We start from the raw sequence: 22,815 nt of genomic DNA, 5'->3' as shown, positions 1-22,815 counted from the left end.
TTTTTTTTTTTTTTTTTTTGAGACGGAGTCTCGCTCTGTCGCCCGGGGTTGGAGTGCAGTGGCCGGATCTGGGCTCACTGCAAGCTCCGCCTCCCGGGTTCACGCCATTCTCCTGCCTCAGCCTCCTGAGTAGCTGGGACTACAGGCGCCCGCCACCTCGCCCGGCTAGTTTTTTGTATTTTTTAGTAGAGACGGGGTTTCACCGTGTTAGCCAGGATGGTCTCGATCTCCTGACCTCGTGATCCGCCCGCCTCGGCCTCCCAAAGTGCTGGGATTACAGGCTTGAGCCACCGCGCCTGGTCGGAATATGCTTTTAAAAGCAAGCACTCTAGGAATTCTGATGCAGATGAACCCCCACACAGAACATTAAAAACTCTGGTGAAAGTTTCCATAAGAGTCCAGGGAAGACTATAGCATGTTGTTGCTGTTGTTGAATCTTGAAGATTCTTGTCTTTCTTTTTTTTGGGGGGGGGGGATAGTGTCTCCCTCTGTCACCCAGGCTGGACTGCAGTGGAGCGATCTTGGCTCACTACAACCTCCACTTCCTGGAATCCAGCAATTCTCCTGCCTCAACCTCCCGAGTAGCTGGAATTACAGGCACCTACCACCACACCTGGCTAATTTTTGTATTTTTAGTAGAGATGGGGTTTTGCCATGTTGGCCAGGCTGGTCTCAAACTCCTGACCTCAGGTGATCTGCCCGCCTTGGTCTCCCAAAGTTCTGGGATCACAGACATGAGCCACGGCGCCCGGCCTATCATATGCTTATATATTTTGTTTGATGTCTTCCTCCTGGTGTAAATCCCATGAGGAAAGGAACTTTTTTTTTGTTTGTTCTTTCCCTGCTCTCTCTATATCCCCAGTGAGTAGAGCCACGCCTTGCACACAGAGACGCTCTGGAAAGCGTTTTTTGGAAGGGTAAATGAGGGAGAGAGCATTACTTCCTTCTGCCTGAAAATCTGGTCTCTCCTTTGGGAAATCCCGGCCTTCCACCAGGTCTCACCTCTCTGGGAAGCTTTCTCTGACTCAGGCTGTGCCAGGGACGCCCCAGTGCCTGAGGCTATCTCCATGACAGCAGCATTGCTCCTCCTTGTGAATGTCTGGGTTTGTAACTTTGTCCTCCACTAGAAGAGGATCTCCCCCAGGGAATGGCCTGATTCTATTCCCAGAACAGGGTCTGGCTTATGACACCCTAGAAAATGGGTATTCGTCTGGGCGTGGTTGCTCACGCCTCTAATCTCAGCACTTTGGGAGGCCAAGGTGGGCGGATCACTTGAGGTCAGGAGTTCGAGACCAGCCTGGTCAACCTGTTGAAACCTCATCTCTACTAAAAATACAAAAATTAGCCAGGTGTGGTGGTACGCTCCTGAAATCCCAGCTACTCGGGAGGCTGAGGCAGGAGAATCACTTGAATCTGGGAGGTGGAGGTTGCAGTGAGCCGAGACTGCACTACTGCACTTCAGCCTGGGTTACGAAGTGAGACTCTGTCTCAAAAAAAAAAAAGGCATTCGATGAGTGAATGAATGAATGGAGAGATTAAGGTCATCATGCTTGATAGATTTTTTAAAACTCAAGAATCAGCCGGGCGTGGCTCACGCCTGTAATCCCAGCACTTTGGGAGGCCAAGGCAGGCGGATCACCTGAGGTCAGGATTTGAGGTCAGCCTGGCCAACATGGCGAAATCCCGTCTCTACTAAAAATACAAAAAACTTAGCCGGGTGTGGTGGCGGTCACCTGTAATCCCAGCTACTCAGGAGGCTGAGGCAAGGGAGTTGCTTGAACCTGGGAGTTGGAGGTTGCAGTGAGCCGAGATTGCACCATTGCACTCCAGCGTGGGCGATAGAGCGGGACTCCGACTCCAAAAAAAAAAAAAAGCACCTCAAGAATATCAATTCAGGTGTCACCTCCTCAGGGAAGTCCTCCCTGACCACCCTCCCCGAGGCTGCGTTAATGCCTCCTCTAGGCCTCTTCAGTGCCCTGGGCTACCTCTAATTTAGCACATCTTCCTGTATTTTAAGTATCTGTGACTGTCCCTACCTTGGGGAGTTGCTTGAGGGTCAGGTTCACCTCTGGATCCTGGATTATTCAGCAAGCACAAGACAGACCTAGCGCAAATGTGTGCTCAACTCGTGTGTGGAATTGAAGACAGAAGTCAAAGGAGGGATAAGAAATCAGAGACGCAGCCTGAAACTGCCTCCATTCAACGCCTTGGTTGTTCTACTCACCTCATACAATTCCAGGGGGTAGTTACAAGCCTGGGAGAAAAGAAAGAGAGAGTCAGGGTCCCAGGAGAGGCAAGGGATCACCCTAGAGCAGGGGCTGGTGGCCCCTAGTACCCTCAAGCCATGGCAATGGATAGGAACTATAATTCCCAACAGACCCTGGGGCTCAAGTCCCCTAGAAGAGCAGAGGAGGGAGTCCTAGGGTCTTCTGGGAACTGTAGTCCCAGGACCAGCAGGCACTCAAGGGTGGAAGGAAAGGCCAGCTCTGAACTATGGGAGGCTGGGCTGGGCTCCCCTGAGGAAGCCGGGGTCTGGGTACCTCAAACTTCTGGAGGAGGCTGCAGTTGTCAGCATCGGCCACCGGCACATTGTAATACTCGCCCTCCTCCTGGTTCAGTAACTTGTACCTGACATACAGACGGAGACCAGAGGCGGGAAGCGGGGACGGGGCACCCATGGGAGAGGCAAAGACATTGGAAGGGAGGAAAGAGACACAGAGAGACGGACACAGAGATGGAAGAGAGAAAGAGTGAGATAAAAAGAGAGGGAGAGGGAGACAGGGAGGGGAGAAGGAGAGAAGAAGAGATACAGAGACAGAGAGAGAGACAGAGGGGTGTGTGTGTGTGTGTGTGTGTGTGTGTGTGTGTGCTGGGAGGTGGAGGGAAGGACAGTGGCCTGGAGGAGAGAGACCACACACAGATGGAGATGGTAATATTGCGCTCCATCCCCAGGCCCCAGCCCTGCTCCTCACCAGCCATCCACTGGCGCCTTGAGCAGCTCCGAGACGCCAAAGGACATGGCACCCATGAAGTCATTGCGGGAGGTCCGGTCCCAGTCCCACACCTCCACGCTGAGCCGGCGCTCCACATCCCCAGGCTTCAGGTTGCTGCAGGAAGGTGGGGTGAATGGGGTGCGGGGCCAAGCTCATGGCTCCCTTCGGTTCCCCATCCTTGGTGCTGGAGGTGGGGGCAAACCCAGCCAGCTGGGGTTCCTCTCCTGCTTTGTCTGTCTCCAACCTCTGACCTTCCCAGTGGGGCTCTCTCTCCAGCTAGGGCTTTGGGGCCTGAAGTAAACCTGGAGAGCTCTTCCTCTCCCTTCCTCCTGCATTCTCCGCCCCTTCCCATCCCTGTCTCTTGTCTCTCGAGATCTCTCTCTCTGAGTCTCTGCACCTTTCTCTCCTCTCTGGGTCTCTGTCACTCTTTCTGTCAACTGACCTCTCTCTCTCTGCCATCCCTCGTCTTCTCCCCTCTCTCTCCCTCTGTGTCTCTCTTTGGGTTTCTGCCTCTTCTGAGGCTCTCTCTTCTCTCTCTCATCTCTGTCTAACTCTAAAGTTGGGGGGCTTCAATGGAGACTAATTATACAGTGGTTTGGCTGTCTCTGTTTCTGTATCTCCATTCCACTCCCTCAATTGCTCTATTCCTTTTTCCCACCATCTTCTTCTGCCCTTTTCTGGGTTCCCTCTATCCTAACCCCTCCCATCAGCTGCTCTCTGGGGGCCACTAGGACCCTCAGATCAATCTCTGTCAGCTATCATTGCCTTCCCTGCACCCCAGACTCACAACACAAAGGTCTCATTCCACACTGGATTTAGCGTGGCTTTCACCGTTCGGGTTTTCTGTTTCGTCAGGTTCCGAGGGTCTGGGATGAGCTTCAGTTTCACATAGGGATCAGAGAGACCATTGGGGTCCATAGGAATAAGGTTACGGGCCTCGCCAACTAAACGGGAAGTGAGGAAGAGTGTGATGGGTTAGAGATCCAGGAAGAGGCTCCCAGCCCTCCTCCAGTCAGCAATCAAGAGTTTCAAGCTCTCAGTCTCATTTCTCATGACTTCTTACCTCTCCAGTACCCAGAAGAGACGGCATAGAGCCCTTTCCCCAAACAGTGACCCCGAAATCAGACCAGAGCCCTTCTCTCCATTAGAAACCAGAGTTTGGACCCTGGCCATGTCACCAATACTGAACCTCAGCCTACCTCAGAACCAGGTACTCACCCTTCTCAAGATGCTTATACCCAGAAAGCCATTGCTGGGTGCACTGTCTCACACCTGTAATCCCAGCACTTTGGGAGGCCGAGGCAGACAGATACCTGAGGTCAGGAGTTCGAGACCAGCCTGGCCAGCACGGTGAAACCCCGTCTCTACTAAAAATATAAAAATTAGCTGGGCGCAGTGACACACGCCAGTAGTCCCAGCTACTTAGGAGGCTGAGGCAGGAGAATTGCTTGAATCTGAGAGGCGGAGGCTGCAGTGAGCCGAGAGCGCCCTACTGCACTCCAGCCTGGGCAACAGAGTGAGATCCCGTCTCAAACAACAACAACAACAACAAAAATAGCCGGATGTGGTGGCGGGCACCTGTAATCCCAGTTACTCGGGAGGCTGAGACAGGAGAATCCCTTGAACCTGGGAGGCAGAGGTTGCAGTGAGCCAAGATTGCACCACTGCACTCCAGCTTGGACGACAGAGCAAGATTCCGTCTTAATAAACATAAAACAAAAACAAGAAAGAAAGCCATTGGCCAGACGCGGTGGCTCACGCCTATAATCCTAGCACCTTGGGAGGCCGAGGCGAGCAGATCACCTGAAGTCAGGAGTTCGAGACCAGCCTGGCTAACATGGTGAAACCCCGTTTCTACTAAAAATACAAAAACTTAGCAGGGCGGCCGGGCGCGGTGGCTCAAGCCTGTAATCCCAGCACTTTGGGAGGCCGAGACGGGCGGATCACGAGGTCAGGAGATCGAGACCATCCTGGCTAACACGGTGAAACCCCGTCTCTACTAAAAAATACAAAAAAATAGCCGGGCAAGGTGGCGGGCGCCTGTAGTCCCAGCTACTCGGGAGGCTGAGGCTGGAGAACGGCGTAAACTCGGGAGGCGGAGCTTGCAGTGAGCAAGATCCGGCCACTGCACTCCAGCCTGGGTGACACAGCAAGACTCCGTCTCAAAAAAAAAAAAAAAAAAAACTTAGCAGGGCATGGTGGCGGGTGCCTGCAATCCCAGCTACTCGGGAGGCTGAGGCAGGAGAATCGCTTGAACCCGGGAGGCTGAGGTTGCAGTGAGCTGAGATCGCTGCTCCAGCTTGGGCAACAAGAGCGAAACTCTGCCCCCCTCAAAAAAAAACAAAGAAAGGCAAAGTCATTACCAGGCGCTGAAAATTGCAAGAGGCCAGGCTGGTGGGGGAGCTTTGAGCCAAAAGGGGCATGGCGGGGTGTGCAGGGCCTTTGGGGTAGGGTCGGAAGTGTGGGCGTGACCATTGAGAGAGGCGTGGCCCCATCTTTGGGGTGGGGCTGGGCCAGCACAAGTGCCTTGGGTCGGCCTCGCCTCACACTTGGGGAAGGGGCGGGGCAAGGCGAGGGGGCGGGACCTCACCCGTTATGTGGATCTCATCTGCAGTGGGAGCCCGGATCTCCAGCTGCAGGCGCCCGCGGCGCTCGGTGTGGTCCACACCGCACAGGGAGGGCACGCTACGCACACAGCGCCGGTGCACGTTCATCTCGCAGCCTGCGGGAGAAAGCTGAGGGTAGCACCTCAGGCCCCGCCCCCAAGCCAAGCCTCCACCCCCCACCCCATCCCGGGCATTTCCCAGAACCCAGACCGGGCGCTTTGGAAGGGCCCTGGCAACGCCCAGTTCACTCACAGGAGCATTTCATGCCCTGGTGCACAAGCCCGTACAGGAGGGAGCCACAGTGGTCGCAGAAGGTAGGGCTGCTGTAGCTATGCAGGCGGAACTTGTGCTTGTTCCGGGGGTCCTGGGAGCAGAGAAGACTGGCTTAGGGGGCGTTGGGAGAGTCCTAAAACCCCAGGGGAGGGGCCCTTTTATCTTTTCCTCCTGCCTTACTCTCTAGGTCATCCTGAGGCTCCATCTCTTTCTCTCCATGTACCAATAATCATTGAACACCTGCTGTGTGCCAGGGACCGTTCTTGGTGTGGGGACCCAGCATTAAACAAATGAAAAAAAAAAAAAACTCTTTGTCACATGGAGTTTACTTCCTAGTGGAGGGAGACAGAATGTAAACATGGTAAATAAATAAAACATATAGTTTGATGGTTGGTAATGGGTGCTCTGGAGAAAAATGAGGCAGGGATGGGGACCACCAGAAGTTGGGGGATTGAAATTTTAAATACGGTGGTTCTGGCCAGGCATAGTGGCTCATGCCTGTAATCCCAGCACTTTGGGAGGCCGAGGTGGGCGGATTGCCTTGAGCTCAGGAGTTCGGGACCAGGCTGGGCAACATGGCAAAACACCGTCTCTACTAAAAATACAAAAATTAGCTGGACATGGTGGTGCACGCCTGTAATCCCAGCTACTCAGGAGGCTGAGGCATGAGAATCGCTTGAATCTAGGAGGCCGAGGTTGCAGTGAGCCAAGACTGTGCCACTGCACTCCAGCCTGGGTGACAGAGCAAGATTCTGGCTCAAACAAAACAAAACAAAACAAACAGTGTGTGGTGGGGAGGCCTCGCTGACAAAATGATATCTGGGCAGAACGTGAAGGAGGCAGGAGCTTCCAACATCCCATAGTTCCCATCCCCCCAACTCCCACAAGTTATTATTTGAGGACTTGTGGGCCACCCTGAACCCCAGCTCATTCACTGGCAGCTTCTGCCAGTGTCCACATGGTATGCTTTCTCTGAGCTCCAGGTGGAATGGAGAATATGACCCCTCAGTTATAACAGGAACCCAGCAGGCCTAAATAAAATAATTGGTGTACAAAACACAGCTGTGCCTACCATGTTAGATGCTCCCAATACTATTACTCTTCCTGTGGTTATTATTAGGGATTTTATTGCAGTTCCTACCTAGCCCTGAATTTAAGTAAGAGCTAGGCCACTTCTCAGTTGTGTGATTTGGGGCAAGTTTGTTCCTAATTTTGAGCCTCAGCATCCTCCTCTGTCAAGTGGAAATAAATAATCTATATTTTGAAGCAATGCCAAATTTTCAGAGTTCCTTAAGCACGAATGCAGGACATCAGTGAAGCTGCTTCTTCTCCCCTGCCACCCTCTACCCCGGGACAATATCTGCTTGTTAAATAACTTGATTCTAAGAATCCATTAAAAGGATTATCACAGGGTGAAAATTTAGGCCATTCTTGGATTTTCATTTATGTTAGCGGGGTTTCTAGTTTGAATATATATTTGGGTAGAGAGGGTGTCTGCAGTTTCCAGGATGCCTTTCAATGTGCTGAGCTTTTAAATATCTTCCACTGACCCTAACTCAAAGGGTTCCTGCCGCACTAAATAAGATGCTGTGTATGAAGGCTCTCAGCAGGGTGCCTGACACACAAGCAATCCACAGACAGAGGCTGCTGTTCTTATTCTCAAAAGTGAACGTCACTGTTAAAAAGGAGACAGCACGGAGGCCCTGGTTACATACATCAGAGTTCAAATCTTGCTTCTACCCCCTACCCAGCTAGGTGGCCTCACCACGCCTGCCCCTTTTCAAAGCCTCAGGTTTACCGTCTGAAAAGTGGGGCCATGTGCCCTCCCTGAGGACTAAATGAAATCATACTTGCCAAACCCTTAGCACATCTTGAGCTCTTAATCCATGTTCTTTTTTTTTTTGAGATGGAGTCTCACTCTGTCGCCCAGACTGGAGTGCAGTGGTGCGATCGCCGCTCACTGCAACCTCTGCCTCCCAGGTTCAAGCTATACTCCTGCCTCAGCCTCCCAAGTAGCTGGGACTACAGGCTTATGCCACCAAGCCCGGCTAATTTTTTGTATTTTTGATAGAGACGGGGTTTCACCATGTTAGCCAGGATGGTCTCAATCTCCTGACCTTGTGATCCACCTGCCTCAGCCTCCCAAAGAGTTGGGATTAGAGGCGTGAGCCACCGTGCCCGGCCGAGGCATGTTACCTTGTTTTGTTTTGTTTTCTTTTTTTGGTTTTTTTGAGACAGAGTTTTGCTCTTGCTGCCCAGGCTGGAGTGCAATGGCGCAATCTCAGCTCACCACAACCTCCGCCTCCTGGGTTCAAGTGATTCTTCTGCGTCAGCCTCCTGAGTAGATGGGATTACAGGTGAGCACCACCACGCCCAGCTAATTTTGTATTTTTAGTAGAGACAGGGTTTCTCCATGTTGGTCAGGCTGAACTCGAACTCCCAACCTCAGGTGATCCGCTCACCTTGACCTCCCAAAGTGCTGGGATTACAGGCATGAGCCACCGCGCCCGGCCTGCATGTTACTTTTAAGAAGATCAACTGCTGGCAATGAATCACTTGAACCCCGGAGGTGAAGGCTGCAGTGAGCAGTGATCGCACATTGCACTCCAGCCTGGGCAACAGAGTGAGACCCTGTCTCAATAGTAAAAAAAACAAAACAAAACAAAACAAAAACAAGTGCTGCAGAGGAAAGATCTCCTCACTATTCACTTGTTTCCTCATTGGTCATAATAATAATTTTAACAATAACAAAAAGTAATATTTTGGCTCTTGCTGTGTGCCAGAAACCATCCCAAATGTCTGACTCACTAAATCTTCAAAACAATCCATAGTGAGCGTAATTGTTATCTCCACTTTACAGACAAGGGATTCCAGAAGTGCAGAGAGGTAAATTAACTCAGGAAATGTCACAGAACCAAAAAATGGTGGAGCTGGGATTCCAACCGGATAGGGACAGGAAAAGTACCTAACTTAACCACATAAGCTGTTGTGTGGATCCAGTCCTATCCTGTATACAAAATACTTGAGGCCAGGTGCAGTGGCTTATGCCTGTAATCCCATCATTTTGGGAGGGTGAGGCAGGAGGATCGAGTGAGACCAGGAGTTGAAGACCAGCCTGGGCAATATAGTGAGTGAGACTCCATCTCTACAAAAACATTTTTTTAAATTAGCTAGGCATTGTGGCTTGTGCCTGTACTCCCAGCGACTTGGGAAGCTGGGGCAGGAGGAGAACTTGAGCCTGGAGAATTCCAGGCTGCAGTGAGCTATATCCCATCACCGTATGCCAGTCTAGGTAACAGAGCAGGACCCTGTCTCAAAAAACCCCAAAAATCAGCTGGGTGCAGTGGCTCATGCCTGTAATCCCAGCAGTTTGGGAGGCCAAGGTGGGTGGATCACCTGAGGTCAGGAGTTGAAGACCAGCTTGACCAACATGGTGAAACCCTGTCTCTACTGAAAATATAAAAATTAGCCGGGCATGGTAGCACATGCCTGTTCTAGTCCTAGCTCCTCGGGAAACTGAGGCATGAGAATCGCTTGAACCTGGAAGGTGGAGGTTTCACTGAGCTGAGATCGCACCAGTGCACTCCAGCCTGGGCGACAGAGTGAGACTCCATCTAAAAAATGCCCCAAAAGCAAACAAAAAACAAAAACAAAAAAATCTTTTTTCTTTTTTCTTTTTTTTTTTTTTTTCCGAGACAAAGTCTTGCTCTGTCGCCCAGGCTGGAGTGCAGTGGCGTGATCTTGGCTCACTGCAACCTCCGCCACTCAGGTTCAAGCAATTCTGCCTCAGCCTCCGAGTAGCTGGGATTACAGGCGAAAAACCAAAAAAATCTTGATGAGTGTACCCAACGAGGACTGGATACATCAGACAGTCTGGTGTTGGTGGCGGAGGTGAGTGAATGAGGCGGGTCATCAATCACATACACGTGCTGGTAGACAGTGGTGTTCAATATATGTTCTATGAAGTCACATCTTCTATGTAGACTTCTGTTATTTTCGGCTGATAAGCTGGTAGAACGCCTCATGGACTTCTGTGGATCTCTCTCTCTCTGCCTCTCCATCTGTACATCATAAAGCTGTCGCCAATCTTGTGTCAAACCCTGGGCAAAACTCTGAACCCACCTGACTTCAAAACAAGCCAGGAAATGTCCAGATGTGTGCTGTCCCACTCGGTGGCCACTAACTACATGTGGCTGTTTAAATTTAAGTCAATGTGGCCAGGCGCGGTGGCTCACGCCTATAATCCCAGCCCTTTGGGAGGCTGAGGTGGGTGGATCATGAGGTCAGGAATTCGAGACCAGCCTGGCCAACATGGTGAAACCCCATCTCTACTAAAAAAATAAAAAAATTAGCCGGGCGTGGCGGCGCGTGCCTGTAGTCCCAGCTACTCAGGAGGCTGAGGCAGGAGAATCGCTTGAACCCAGGAAACGGAGGTGGCATTGAGTCGAGACTGCGCCACTGCACTCCAGCTTGGGCAACAGAGCAAGACTCCATCTCAAAAAATAAAAATAAAAAATAAATAAATGTAAGTCAATTCAAATGACATGAAATGGAATTTCTATTCCTCAGCCACAGTCGCCCTGTTTCAAGCGCTCACTGGCTACATGGAGCTGGTGGCTGCCTATTGGACGGTGCATGTACAGAATGCTTCCGTCACTGTAGACAGTTCTGTTGGTCAATGCTAGATCATCAGCCCCATTTGATAGCGGAGGAAACTGAGGCTCAGAGATAAAGCAGAAAAGGGAACGGGGATGGGCACTCAGGGTTGACTGGTCTTGTGAGCCTCTGATGGAGAGAGAGGGGTTGGGGAGAGGCTGTGTGTCTCTGTGTGCTGCATATCTGTGATGACAGGGGCATCTGTACACGCACGCACACGTGTGCAAGTGTACTGTGGGACTTCCCTGGGTCTCTTCTCAGCATCTCCTAAGCTGTTGTCTGTATCCACCATTTTCTATTTTAGTCTCTCTCTCCAGGTGTCTTTGTCTCCGTCTCTTGGATTTTCTCTGTCCATCTTTTGGTGCCTCCAAATTCCCCTCTTTCTCCCTGGTTCTTTCTCTGCTCCGTCTCTCTCTCTGCCTCATCTTCAGTCTCTCCTGGGTCTCTGTCTTTTTCTGTGATTCTGTTCCTCTTCCTGAGATTGCCTCTGTCTTATGTTGGGATCTCCGCACCTGCATTGGTATTTTTCTCTGTGTGCTCCTCAGCTCTCAATTTTTAAATCCCTTCATCCCTGGATCACACAGCCCACCCCCAGCAGTGCCCATCTTCAGTCCCTTCACCCCGGCCTCCTCTCTGTCCCCCACCTGTGTCCCCAGCCTGTCAGTCCCCCTCGCATTCCCCCTTTCCAGGCCAAGGGCAAGGAATCTGGGCCAGATAGCTCCCCCTATCTCTCCAGCCCCCCTCCCCTCCCAGCCATAAAAATAGCAGGAGAAATTGGGACGGACGCCGAGGGGGTGAGGGCGGGGGCGCGGCCCGAGGAGGAGAACCAGGTGTCCGGGCACTCACGTCCGTCTGGGGGCCCTTCCCAGCGCCTGGACACTCGAAGGTCACAAATTCGTGGCATCGTCGATGAACCACAAAGCTGCACACTAAAGGTGAAAATCATAGAGACACAGATGGAGGCATGGATCGATCCAGAGGGAGACCCCAGCGGACAGAAAATTGGAAAGAGAGAGCAGAACTCAGAAACAGAGAAAACCAGAAAGAGAGGGATCTCAACATAGAGAGTCCAACAGAGAGAAAATCGGAGGCCGGAGAGAGAAGCAGGAGACAGAAACCCAAGAGATAGGTTCAGAGGCAGAAACAGAGACGCAGAGACTCACAGAGAGACACAGAGCACAGAGCCCAGGGAAGGGAGATGGAAAAAGACAGAAAGAAAATAAGATCCCATTGACAAATAGACACAGGCCCACGGACCGAGATCAGAAAGCGAGGAGAGAGGTAGACAGATTCAAAGAGCAAAAACCGAAATATCTTCAGACGCAGCCCAGGAAGCAGCAACTTGGGCAGAAGTGAGTCTGGGGGCGCTGTGCCGGCCCGCCCCCCACCCCGACCCACTCTGTTCTCAGCAGTAGCAGCTGGTGCTCAAGGACCCGCCCCCCTCCCCCGCCCCCCAGAACTGCCGGCCCCGCCCGGCCCCCACTCTCCCATCAGTGACCCCACCCGGCCTGCCCCTGCCTAGGACGGCTGGTGTTGTCATGGCGACAGCAGTCTGGGGTGGGGGGGGGGTCTGACTTTGCATCTCCAGCCCCCTCCCCCCTTCAGCTCCCCTTTTCCAAATCTTCCTGTTCCCATGGCAACAGATTCTCCAAATATCTGTCCCCACCTGGAGCCGGCCGAGGGAGGGGCCCCCAGCACCACCTCCGCGGTGGCCCCACCATCAGAGATCCCTCCCCACCACAGGCTGTGTGTCTGCCACACCCCCCGCCCCGGGCTCCCCCGCGCCTCTCTGGGGACCAGAGAACACGTGTGTCAAGCAGCCTCAGCTGTGAGGGCCCAGCCTCCACCCGCCTGAGGGTCCCAGGAGCCCTGGTCCCCAGTTCTTACCTTGACATTGCAGGCCTTGCTTTCCGATACCCCTGGAAAAGTCAGGGATCCTAGGTCAGTGCAGACAGGGGTACCTGGACCCCCAACCTCTGAGAGCCACAGGGGGCCTGCGCTCTCTGACCTTCCTCCCGCAGGGCCCAGGTGTCCAAGCCCCGGCCGCCTCCTCTTTCTAGAACCCAGACATTTTGGCCCCCAACCCTTCTTCCCTTAGACCGGAGTTCAGCCCCCGGTTTCTTCCTCCTTCAGATCCAGGAATCCAGGCTCCCAGCCCCCCAGCCCCTTCCTCCCTCATACCCAAGACTCCAGGACCTCCTTCCTCCAGCCTCCTCCTCCCTCAGACCCAGGACTCCAGGAACCAGCCTCTTCCTCCCTCAAACCCAGGAGTCGAGGCTCCCAGCGTTCCCCGGCCATCCTAGAACCTGGGAGTCGGGGCTACAGCCCCCTCCTTCTTCCTTCCACAGGGGTCGGCGTGACAGGAGTCTGCACCCCTGTCCCCTCCTCCCCCAGACCCCGAGCCCCCTTCCCTCACCAGATGAAGTCGGTGCAGTGGCTGCAGAAGGTGGGCTGCTTGAAGAAGCGAGCGGTGAACTTGTGGCTCTTGACTTCGTGGACCACCTTCTGCCTCAGAGCCCCCTTTCTGCAAAACAGGGGCCGGGGTCCCCCCTCTGAATCGCCTCCTCCGGGGCCCAGACCAGCCATGGCCCCAGAAACGTAGCAGGGACCAGGATCCTGCCTTTCTTGGGGGAAACAGGTGGAAGGGAGAGGAGCCGGAGACTCGAAGGATCAAAGGAGCCACCGGGAAATTCCGAGGTGGGCAGGAGAGGGGCAAGGCACCTCCAGGTGCGGAGCGCGCCAGGCAGGGAGCGGCACCCCCGGGTGCGCCGGCTCCGCCAGGGGGAGCGGGCGAGTGGGGAGGAAGAGCCAAAGGCACGGCGCCGGGAGCCGGAGGCACGGGCGGCGGCGGTGGGAGCTCCAGCTCCGGCACCTGCTGAAATGTGGGAGCCCCGGGTAGGGGGAGGCGTTGCCAGGACGACAGAGAGGGCGGGGTTTCGGCTTAAAGGCGCTCCCCTCCCGGAGACACGGGACAAATGTCCTCCCTCCCTGCCCCCTACACGTGCACACACCCACTCCGGGGGCTGGCTGGAGGGAGGGGCATCCTCTGAGCCTGGCTTCCCCCCACTACCCTGCAATCTGTCATCCTGCCCCGTGTTCCTCCCCCACTAGGGTGCCTCGTGCGTCCTGTGGGCGCCCTGGGGTCCCTGTGTCTGACCCTGCTTCTCTCCTTCCTTCAACAAACTTTATGCTCCGCGCTAGGGGTCCAGCAGCGGACTGGGAGGCTGCTGGGGTTCTCGCTTTCTCTGATGCCGGCTGAGTCTTTATTTCTCCCCCTGGCTTCTCCATTATTTGTGTGGATCTCTCTGCCCGCGAGTATCTTTCTTGTGACCTCTGTCCCTCTCCCTCTATTCCTGGAGCGACCTTTCTCGATGTGTCTCTCTTGCTGCCTCTCAGTGGATCTGTTTTCTTTTCCCTGTCTCCGAGAAATGCTGTTTCTATTTCTTTCTATTTCTCTCTTTCCTCGGCTGTGTGTCTCCATCTGTATCTGTCGCCATCTCTGGGTCTTGGTGTTGTGGTCCTTCTCGGGGTCTGACTGTGAGTCAGTCTCCCTCTGTTTCTCCCTCTGTGTCTGATCAATTCTTCCGCCTCTGTCTCCCTGAGTCTGTTCCTTTCCCTGTCTGTCTGTCTCTCTGGCTCTGTAAACCTCTTTTCTCTCTAAGGCTGCGACTCTGTCTCTCCCTCCCTCTGCGACTTGATCTCTTTGGGAGTTCACCTCTGTCTTCCTCTCTGGGGTCTCTCTCTAAATGCTTACCCCTGTCTCTCCCTCTCTCTCGTCACCTCCACCCCTGTCTTTTTAAATGCCTTTGTCTCTGTCTCTCTGCCTTCCTCCGGCTCTGCAACTCGTCTCTGTTTTTGTTTGTCTCTTCCGATATCTCTCTGGCTCCATCTGTTTGTCTGTGCCTGTCCCTCTCTGGCTCTGTGGATCTCTCTCTCTCTCTCTGACGCTAAGGGGGTCTCTCTCCTGTCTATGACTCAGTCTCCCTCCCTCCTCTCTTCTCTATCTCTGTCTCTGTCCCTTTCTCTCTGACCCAATCTCTATTTGTCTCTCTGGCTCTGTGAATCTCTTTCTGGGGATCTCCCCGTCCCTCTGTGTCTGTGATTCACTCTCTCTGTCTCTGGCTCTCTGAATCTATTTGTTTCTCTGATTCTCTGAATCTCTCTGTGTCTCTGGCTCTATGAATGTCTCTCTATGTCTCTCTGACTCTCTGTCTCTCTCGCTCTACGAATGTCTCTCTGACTCCCTGAATCTCTCTGTGTCTCTGGCTCTATGAGTATCTCTCTATGTCTCTCTGACTCTGAATCTCTCTGTGTCTCTGTCTCTATGAATGTCTCTCTGTCTCTCTGAATCTCTCTGTGTCTCTGTCTCTATGAATCTCTGTGTCTCTGGCTCTATGAATCTCTTTCGATGTCTCTGACTCTCTGAATCTCTCTGTGTCTGTGGCTCTCTGAATCCTCTGTTTGTCTCTTGGGCTCTGTGAATCTGTAATTCAGGCTCTCTGAATCTCTCTATATGTCTCTATGAATCTCTCTGTGTCTCTGGCTCTCTGAATCTCTGGCTCTGGCTCTCTGAATCTCTGTCTCTGGCTCTCTGAATCTCTGTCTCTGGCTCTCTGAATCTCTCTCGAGGGTCTCTAGATAGAGACTTCCCTCTCTGTGTCGCTGTGATTCAGTCTCTCTCCCTCGTCCCTTTTCTGTGTCTGTGTCTCTGTTTCTCTCTGTTCCCTTCTCTGACCCACTCCACGTGTCTACCTGGCCCTGTGAGTCTCTCTCCATCTCTGAGGTCTCTCCCTCGCTCCCTGCGTATCTGTGATTCAGTCTCTCTCCCTCCTCTCTTTTCTATGCCTCTGTCCTCTGCCCTCTTCTCTGACCCACTCTTCGAGTCTCTCCGGCCCTGTCAATCTCTCTGTCTCTGAGGGCTCTCCCTCCCTCTGAGTGTCTCTGTGATTCAATCCCTGTCTTTCTCTCTCTAGATCTCGCTGGCTCTGGCATCCTCTCTGTGCGCCTCCTCTCAGGAAGGGGGTCTCTCCGAGGGCCGGCGCAGTCTCTTCCGGCCTCCTCACCTCTTGGTCGCTCTACCCGCGTCCCCGCCTCTCTCTGGTCTGGCTCTGCGCCTCCCCGGCTCGGGAGCGCTTCCCAGTCCCCGCTCCGGGGAGACCCGCTCTGTTGCCAGGGGCAACCACGGCCCGCCCCGGGCTGCGGGCGCAGTGCCTTCTGGGACTGGTAGTCCGAGTCTGCGGACCAGCCACTCTCGGGACGGGCCGAGAACTCAGTCTCCCCGCGTGCCCCGCGAGGCTGGGCGGGACGCTGCGGCGGCGCCTGGGAGGGACTCTGGACGTCCAGCAGATCTTCTCTGGGACTTTTTAGGGGTTTGGGGCGGGTTTCCTGGGATTCCCAAAGCCGAAGGGAAGGTGGGGGAATCCGAGTCCTCTCGTGACCACTCTCCCTAAATGTGGAGACCACTGACCTCCCAGCCACCTCCAGGTGACCTAGGGCCAAGGATAGGCGGCGGGAATGGCCCCGAAACTGACCTAGGAATCCCACCACGTTCTAGTCCAGTGCCCTTGGGTTCTTTACCGAGTTAACCAACGTGTCACCCCAGAGTTCTATAGCTATTCTCTCGGGTGCTTTCCAGAAGGGGTTCAGGCATGGGATGGGAGAGAAGGGTGGGCGAGGCGTCCTTTAAGAAGACAGCGATGGAGTGGGCTGGAGCTCAAAAGTGGACGCTGCGGAAATGAAAAGGAGGCCTTTCCTCACCCAACGAGAGTGTGTGCCCCAGCTGGCCCTTCCTTCTCCCCTTCCGCGGGAACCCTTCCCTCCCTTTCGGTATCTCCCCCCAATTGCTTTTGCTGCAGATAGGGGGTTGTGCGATCGTCGAATTTTCTTTAAAACTTTTTGTTGTTTGTTTTAATAGAGACGAAGTCTTGCTGTGTTGCCCAGGCTGGTCTTGAACTCCTGGGCTTAAGCGATCCTCCCGCCTTATCCTCCCGGTGTTGGGACTACAGGCGTGAGCCTCCGTGGCGGCTGATCATGGAATTTTTTTTTCAGACGGAGTCTCGCTCTGTCTCCCAGGCTGGAGTGCAGTGTGGCATGATCTCGGCTCATTACAACCTCCGCCTCCCAGGTTCAAGCGATTCTCCTGCCTCAGCCTCACGAGTAGCTGGAACTACAGGCGCCTGCCATCACACCTGGCTAATTTTTGTATTTTTAGTAAAGACGGGGTGTCACCATGTTGGCCAGGATTGTCTCGATCTCCTAACCTCGTGACCCACCCGCCTCGACCTCCCAAAGTGCTGGGATTACAGACGTGAGCCACCCACCCGGCCTGATCTGGGAGTTTTGTAGGGCTTATATATATTTGTGTATTTGTGATTCTCCTGAGGTCGGGGAAAAATGTGTGGGCGGAGGATTACCTAGGTGCCCAGGCAAGAGACTGAAGGGCACAAACTGTTTCAGTATAATAAAGAAAATAGTTAGAATAAGAAGAGTCAGAATACAAATTAGATATAGAGATGATCATGGACAATTATCAATCATTATAATAAATATTATTAATCATTAGCTTTTAACATTACTCTTTGTTGCATTACTAATGTAACCTAGGAATAACCGGCGGGTATAGGGTCAGGTGCCGAAGGGACATTGTGAGAAGTGACCTAGAAGGGGAAGAGGTGAGCCTTCTGTTACACCTGCATAAGGGCCGCTTGAGGGCTCCTTGGTGAAGCGATACCGCCACTGTCTGGGAAGGCACCTGTTACTGAGCAGACTGCGAAAGGGAGTCTCCTTTCCTTGGAGGAGTCAGGGCACGCTCTGCTCCACCAGCTCCTTGTGGAAGGCTGGATAGGACCCAGGCCTGCCCGCAGTCATCCAGAGGCCTAACCCCTCCCTGCGGTGCTTCAGTGGTCACGCTCCTTGTCCACTTTCATGCTCGTCCCTTACTCCTGGTTCCTCTTTGAAGTTCGTAGTAGACAGCGGTAGAAGAAACAGTGAAAGTCTTAAAGTCTTTGATCTTTCTTATAAGTGCATAGAAGAAAACATTGACGTATGCTGCCTGCTCTCTCTGCTTCGGCTACCTATAAGGGAAGGGGCCCCTATCCTGTAATCACATGACTTGCTTCACCTTGTGACCCACTTAGAAGAGCCACCTTCCTTACCCTGCCCCCTTGTCTTGTATGCAATAAGTATCAGCGCACCCAGGCGTTAGGGGCCACTACCGGTCTCCCGTGTCTTGATGGTAGCGGTCCCCTGGGCCCAGCTGCTTTATCTGTCTAGTGCCTTTATTTATTACAATCTCTCATCTCCGCACACAAGGAGAACACCCGCTAAGCCCCGCAGGGATGGCCCCCACAGAAATGGACAAGATGGCCTTCTGTGGGACAGAGATTGGTTGCAGTAGTTCATTTGATCTTTATGAAGGTCTTCTGTTGACCAGGTATATTCAGAGGCTTAGATTGGAGGGTAAGGAGGGAGCTGATAGTGGGAAAGTAGGTGGGATCAGATCATGAAGGCCAGACCCAGGGGCTTTGATAGTGCCTATAGGCAATACGGCATGGGCTACGGCAGGGAAGGGCAGGATCAGATCTGCATGAGGAAGAATCCCTCTGGATCCAGGGTGGATGGTGGAGGAGGAAGCTGGGGCAATAGCTCAGATGAAACAAAGTGGAACTTGAGCTGGGCCAGGAACCTGGAGAAGAGGGCGGTGGAAATGGTATTTAGGAGGAAGAAACAGACAGTGTTTGATGAGGGACTGAGGAGAGGGGGGAAGGTACTACCATATGCTTGGGTTCTCAGCTCTGAGAGGCTATTACTGATATGGGGAGCCTGGGAGGAAGAGGTGATTTGGGAGGAAAGCTCCTTCACTCAAATTGGAACATTGTATTTGTGAGGTGCTCAGGGGACGGACTCTGAGGAGGGCGAAGTCTAGTTCATTTCTACCCCACCCAGCCCTCCTGGTTTGAGGAAGTCATTTAGAAGACCCTGACTGAGCTAGTATCTTCTGATGAGGCCAAGGTTGTCTTGGCCCCAACCCCATTCTCCCACTAGGCCCAAGAATCTGGCCCTTGCCCTTCTCCGAGAACCCTCCCCCCCCGCCTTTTTTTTTTTTTTTGTAGAGACGGGCTTTCACCATGTTGGCCAGGCTGGTCTCAAACTCCTGACCTCAAGTAATCCGCCTGCCTTGGGCTCCCAAAGTGCTGGGATTACAGGCGTGAGCCACCGTGCTCGGCCGTCCTCCCCATTAATAAAGTACAAGTCCTTCTTTTATCTTTCTATTGATAGTTAAAGGAAAAAGAACATGACGGATACGGGAATGGGGGAAGGGACAAGGGTTCTATGATTAACAACAGGAACTGATAGGAACCAAAAGCTCCAGGGAATTAAAAAAAAATAAAATATATATTTATACATTTATATATATATATATATATCACGTTATGCATGTGAGTCCCAGACAAGCAGGAAGCAGCAGCAGGAAGCAGCTAGCACACAGAAACACCCGTGCATGTGCGCTACACATTCAAGCAAAGCCATTCCTCTAGCTAGGAAGGCAGCAATCCTCACCCTCCCAACTATGGGCAAAATAGAACAGCTGAAAAGAAATTTCCCTCTTTAAGGGCCACTCAGTAACTTTTGTCCTCATGACCAGGAAAAAGAAAGAAAAACAAAACAAAACAAAAAAAGGCTGATCTTGCCTTGAAAGCGGGCAGTGGCCATTTTCTTCTCTTTGCCAAAGCAGGACACGTTATTTTTAACACAGAGGGCCACATCCCTGTCCCTCACAAATACTTCAGACAGTTGTCTTCAACATCCTGTGGTTCTTTGTCCGACTCTTTTTTTTTTTTTTTTTTTGAGATGGAGTCTCGCTCTGTCGCCCAGGCTGGAGCGCAGTGGCGCCATCTTGACTTACGGCAACCTCCACCTCCTGGATTGAAGGGATTCTCCTGTCTCAGTCCCCCAAGTAGCTGGGATTCCAGGCGTGTGCCACCACGCCTGGCTAATTTTTGTATTTTTAGCAGAGACGTGGTTTCACCATATTGGCCAGGCTGGTCTTGAACTCCTGACCTCAGGTAATTGCCTGCCTTGGCCTCCCAAAGTGCTGGGATTACAGGCGTGAGCTACCACGCCCAGCCCCGACCTTTTTGATACCACAGAGAATAGTTGGGATGAAAGGCATCCAGCCCCTGCTTCCTTTAAGGCGGCCTCTAGGCAGTGGGTGTTCTGTAAGCCTGGCAAAAATTCTGGAGCCAATCTCTGGCAAGACTGAGTGCCAGGTGAGGCCTAGGGACCCAGGGTCTGTGCTTAAAGCCTCCTGCCCATTGGAAATTACTGACCTCCAAATATATATATATATATATATATATAAATATATATATACACACACATATATATGTATATATATATATTTTAACTTAAAGGGGAAGTCCACTGCACATCTTCCTCCACTGGGAGAAAGGGGACCCAATCCCCAGCTACCCACTCCCCACCCCCCAAACACACACACACACACACGTACACACTGACTAAGGCACAGCGAGGGCGGGCAGGCATGCTTTGGCAATGGGGCCCCTTGGGGAGCTGTGGCATGGACGGCTGCAAGGGGTGTGGATGTGTGAGCTCAGCACCTTTGGAGGTGGGTGGAGGCAGGAAGAGAAAGAAGTCTCAGGGCTCCCAAGGACATAGGAGAAGGTGGTTGGGAGACAGGCAGTTAAGAAAGCCAACAGGAAACCCAGAAAAGAGATTAAAAAAACAGAGTGGAGTGAAGAAAGAAACAGGCTGGGTGCGGCAGCTCACACACCTGTCCTCCCAGCTACTTGGGAGGCTGAGGCAGGAGAATCGCTTGAACCCGGGAGGCGGGGGTTGCAGTGAGCCAAGATTGAACCACTGCACTCCAGCCTGGGCCACAGAGTGAGACGCCGTCTTAAAAAAAAGAAAAGAAAAAGAGAAACAGCTCCGGGGTGAAAACAGGATGTGGGCAACAGAACAACACAGGAAGGAAACAGCAAGAGGAAAGGGAAGGAAGAAGATGCATCCAAGAACTAGAGTGCAAGGAACTGGGAAGGAAAGAAAAAGGTGGGAGGGAGGGGAGACAGGAAGAGGAAAACATAGGAAAGGCAGAGGCAAGAAGTACTCCATAAAGAAAACTCGGGCAAGAAGAGCGAAGAGGTTGGAGAGGGAATGGGAGCCTCTTGGGAGAGTGTTAGACCTTGACAAAAACCAGGCGGGCAGAGTGCACCAGGTCAGCCACATACGCCAGTAGGTTGATGGCTGTCAAGATGGCCACAGCCAGTCGGCGGTCCCAGCCGCACACGTAGTAGGCATGGCTGCGGCTGCAGCTGACATCTCTTGAGCGCTGAGGCTGGCCGCCATACTTCTCATCGAACTGGTAGAGGGGCCAGAGAACAAGGGCAGTGGCATAGAGGAGGACCGACAGCAAGGCCAGCCCTGACAGGAAGCTGGGGAAGGGGATGGGCAGTACATTGGTGCACTCCCCCAGGTTCAGCAGGATGGCGACGGCCGCTAGGATGAAGCAGATGGCGTACACCGCCACGCACCACTCCAGGGCCGGCTGGTGCTGGTACAGGTTGGTGTCACTGATGAACGCGAAGATGATGCAGGCCACGAAGGTCTCCAGCACCTTCAGCAGCCCGGGCACGGTGGCCATGTAGCCAGTGATCTCGCCGGGCCGGGCCCGGGTCCAGGCCACTTCGGTGGCATAAGCCACACAAGCGATGCAGGAGAAGAAGGTGGCGGCGATGGCGTGGTCCCGGGAACGGCCGTGGGACAGGAACTGGACGTAGGTGGTGGGGTAGATGATGGAGGCGGAGAGGCAGAAGAGGGCCGCATAGCAGGCAAAGGTGATGGGGAAGTTGCGCCAAGACAGGGGGAAGCGAGCCTGGAGCCCGCACAGCTCCACAATGAGGATGATCAGGGTCACCGAGAAGCAGAAGCACCAGGTAAACATAGACCAGTTGCCCATGGACCCTGTCCAGGCGCCAACGCTAGCCACCAGCGAGAAGGCCACGCAGGTAGACACCAGCTGCAGCAGGCGAAGGAGACCCAGGGGCTGTGTCAGGGCCCGAGGGGACCCCACGATCGTGGGGGACCCCAGGCCCGAGGACGACGTCGTGGTGGTCGTGATGGTGGTGCGGGTTACCGTCACTGGCATGGCTGCAAAAAGGGGAAAGACAGTGTCCTTACAAGGTCACAAACATAGGAATTCAGGTCCCTTAGCCATCGCCTACCGCAGGGACAAATGAATATGAGCTCTCGTTAGGGAGTTCCCAAGATGTGGGGCTTCGGGTTTTCTTTCTTGTTTCCTTTTCTTTTCTTTTTTCTTTTGAGACAGAGTCTTGCTCTGTGGCCCAGGCTGGAGTGCAGTGGCACAACCTCGGCTCACTACAACCTCCGCTACTCAGGTTCAAGTGATTCTCCAGACTCAGCCTCCCGAGTAGCTGAGATTACAGACACGTGCCACCACGCCCGGCTAATTTTCATTTCTAGTAGAGACAGGGTTTTGCCATGTTGGCCAGGCTGGTCTCGAACTCCTGACCTCAGGTGATCCGTTGGCCTTGGCCTCCCAAAGTGCTGGGATTACAGGCATAAGCCACTGCGCCCAGCCTTGGGTTTTCAAATGGGGACTGTCCTTGGCATACAGGGATAAGCCTGTCCCCTCCAGCTCTAGGCTCACTCCTCCCCTACCCGTATCAGAACACAGGAGTCTAGGCCCCTATTTTCCTCCTTCCCAAGATATTCTCTCTTTCGAGACCTAACTACTGTACAACCACACTGTTTGCTTCCCACTCCAGATACCAGGCTTCTCTCTTTCCCTCCTTCCCCCAGGGACTCAGTAACTCAGCCATTTAGCACTCTGTACTCTATAGCACCATCCCTCTGGCCAGGCGTGGGAGTGGCTCATGCCTGTAATCCCAGCACTCCAGGAGGCTGAGGCAGGAGGACTGCTTGAGCCCAGGAGTTGGAGACCAGCCTGGGCAACCTAAGGAGACCTCATTTACCAAAAAAAAAAAAAAAATTAAAAATTAGCTGGGTGTGGTGGTGTGTACATGTGGTCCCAGCTACTCAGGATGCTGAGGTGGGAGGATTGCTTGAGCCTGGGAGGTCGAGGCTGCAGTGAGCTGTAATGCACCACTGCACACTAGCCTGGGCAGTGCAGCTGGGGACAGTGAGACCCCGACTCAAAAAAAAAAAAAAAAAATTAAAATTACAAATAGGCCGGGTGCGGTTGCTCATGCCTGTAATCCCAGCACTTTGGGAGGCCAAGGTAGGTGGAT

General features: G+C 53.2%; 2 protein-coding genes across 4 annotated transcripts in view; both read right to left on the bottom strand.

Moving 5' to 3' along the window:
* The window catches only part of PRKCG (protein kinase C gamma), a 27,865-nt gene extending 12,212 nt beyond the window's left edge, over positions 1 to 15,653 (bottom strand). Inside the window, exons 1-10 of one of the 2 annotated variants that reach the window (XM_023197732.2) lie at positions 15,592 to 15,653; positions 12,945 to 13,052; positions 12,416 to 12,447; positions 11,375 to 11,457; positions 5,852 to 5,963; positions 5,584 to 5,715; positions 3,781 to 3,937; positions 2,973 to 3,107; positions 2,541 to 2,628; positions 2,225 to 2,254 (exon numbers count right to left, since the gene is read on the bottom strand). In XM_023197732.2, coding sequence (XP_023053500.1) covers positions 2,225 to 2,254; positions 2,541 to 2,628; positions 2,973 to 3,107; positions 3,781 to 3,937; positions 5,584 to 5,715; positions 5,852 to 5,864 — 555 coding nt within the window. In that variant the 5' untranslated portion in view covers positions 5,865 to 5,963; positions 11,375 to 11,457; positions 12,416 to 12,447; positions 12,945 to 13,052; positions 15,592 to 15,653. Of the gene's footprint in view, positions 1 to 2,224; positions 2,255 to 2,540; positions 2,629 to 2,972; positions 3,108 to 3,780; positions 3,938 to 5,583; positions 5,716 to 5,851; positions 5,964 to 11,374; positions 11,458 to 12,415; positions 12,448 to 12,944; positions 13,450 to 15,591 lie in introns of those variants that run through there. The other variant, XM_023197731.2, reaches the window with a different exon arrangement.
* A 3,129-nt stretch (positions 15,654 to 18,782) lies between these two features.
* The window catches only part of MYADM (myeloid associated differentiation marker), a 9,415-nt gene continuing 5,382 nt past the window's right edge, over positions 18,783 to 22,815 (bottom strand). For both annotated transcript variants that reach the window (XM_023197704.2, XM_023197701.2), the window contains exon 3: positions 18,783 to 21,694. In XM_023197704.2, the coding sequence (XP_023053472.1) occupies positions 20,724 to 21,692 (969 nt within the window). In that variant the 5' untranslated portion in view covers positions 21,693 to 21,694 and the 3' untranslated portion in view covers positions 18,783 to 20,723. The remainder of the gene's footprint in view (positions 21,695 to 22,815) is intronic.

This window comes from Piliocolobus tephrosceles, chromosome 21, assembly GCF_002776525.5.
Source record: "Piliocolobus tephrosceles isolate RC106 chromosome 21, ASM277652v3, whole genome shotgun sequence".
Taxonomy (NCBI): domain Eukaryota; kingdom Metazoa; phylum Chordata; class Mammalia; order Primates; family Cercopithecidae; genus Piliocolobus; species Piliocolobus tephrosceles.
The sequence above is the reverse complement of the archived record's forward strand: the minus strand, read 5'-3'. Positions and strand labels throughout refer to the sequence as shown.